This window comes from Etheostoma spectabile, chromosome 3, assembly GCF_008692095.1.
Source record: "Etheostoma spectabile isolate EspeVRDwgs_2016 chromosome 3, UIUC_Espe_1.0, whole genome shotgun sequence".
Taxonomy (NCBI): Eukaryota; Metazoa; Chordata; class Actinopteri; order Perciformes; family Percidae; genus Etheostoma; species Etheostoma spectabile.
The window spans coordinates 24284464-24285541 of NC_045735.1; the positions used below are offsets into that span (position 1 = coordinate 24284464).

Genomic DNA, 1078 nt, shown 5'->3' on the forward strand with positions numbered 1-1078 from the left:
GATTAAAAGCGTCAACAAAAGTGTTGATTTTCAATTTTGACACACAAGAGTTAAGGACAGTGGATGGTTTTCTTACCTATAGCGTGTTAGGAGCATGCTAATTCACACTTGTGAGAAATTTAGAAAGTTAGATTGTTGCTTGAATAATATTTTTAAAGAGGTGTATGGCAAAACCACTTGACAATTGTACCATAGAGAATATGAAGATATATATTTTCTTTATATATTAATAGAAATAATTCACATATGTGTTGTGTTCCAGAGCCATGACCAGAAAGAGGCAGTATGGTGAGGTGGCCAACCTGCTTCAGGGAGTGGTCAATGTGCTTGAACATTTCCACAAGTACATGGGCATTCCCCAGATCAGACAGCTTTCTGAGAGGTAACTAATATGCACACATTAATACACACACTCACGGGCAATGTCTGTGCATACTATTTTCCTCAAGTGCATTTTCTATGAGTGTATCAGCTGTGTTGCAGTAACTCTTGAACGCTGAGGAGTTTAGTGCCTTGCTCAAGCTCACTTGGGCAGTTGTTGGATAGGCAGCATACCTGTAAGAACATTTCATTTCCAGTAGCCAGTTCAAAGCCTGGTCCCTGCTTACAGCTGTAATAATCCACAGCTCATCAGCTAAACTTTTGAAAATTGTTTACAGTATTTGGCCAGAGGGATTTTGCGTATTACATCCTGTTTATGCAGTTTTTCACACACATGCGTGCATAATCCCACTCATACAGGAACACCACAGGAAGGAAACGCTGAATAGGGTCCTATTATGCCAGAATGTTTTCATTTTGAGAGATTAGAGACACCCTTTTCTTAGACGTGTTCTTGTCTCCATGTGTGTGTGTGTAAGATGCATTCATTAAATTATGCATTTGAAATTGTTGTTCATGCTTGTAACATGTCTATCAATCTAACAGTGTCATTTGTAATCAATGTTACATTTAGGAATGTCTCTTTGCTTTGGTGAGAGTCATGCCAATATCTGCATCTGATATTTTGTTTAAAGACACAAAAAATCACACAGGGATACAGTATATACACACACACACACACACACACACACACACA

General features: G+C 38.4%; 1 protein-coding gene across 2 annotated transcripts in view; it reads left to right on the plus strand.

Annotated features, from left to right (window-relative positions):
* The window catches only part of vps53 (VPS53 subunit of GARP complex), a 28936-nt gene that overhangs the window by 8962 nt on the left and 18896 nt on the right, over positions 1 to 1078 (plus strand). For both annotated transcript variants that reach the window (XM_032509574.1, XM_032509575.1), the window contains exon 7: positions 263 to 382. In XM_032509574.1, coding sequence (XP_032365465.1) covers positions 263 to 382 — 120 coding nt within the window. The remainder of the gene's footprint in view (positions 1 to 262; positions 383 to 1078) is intronic.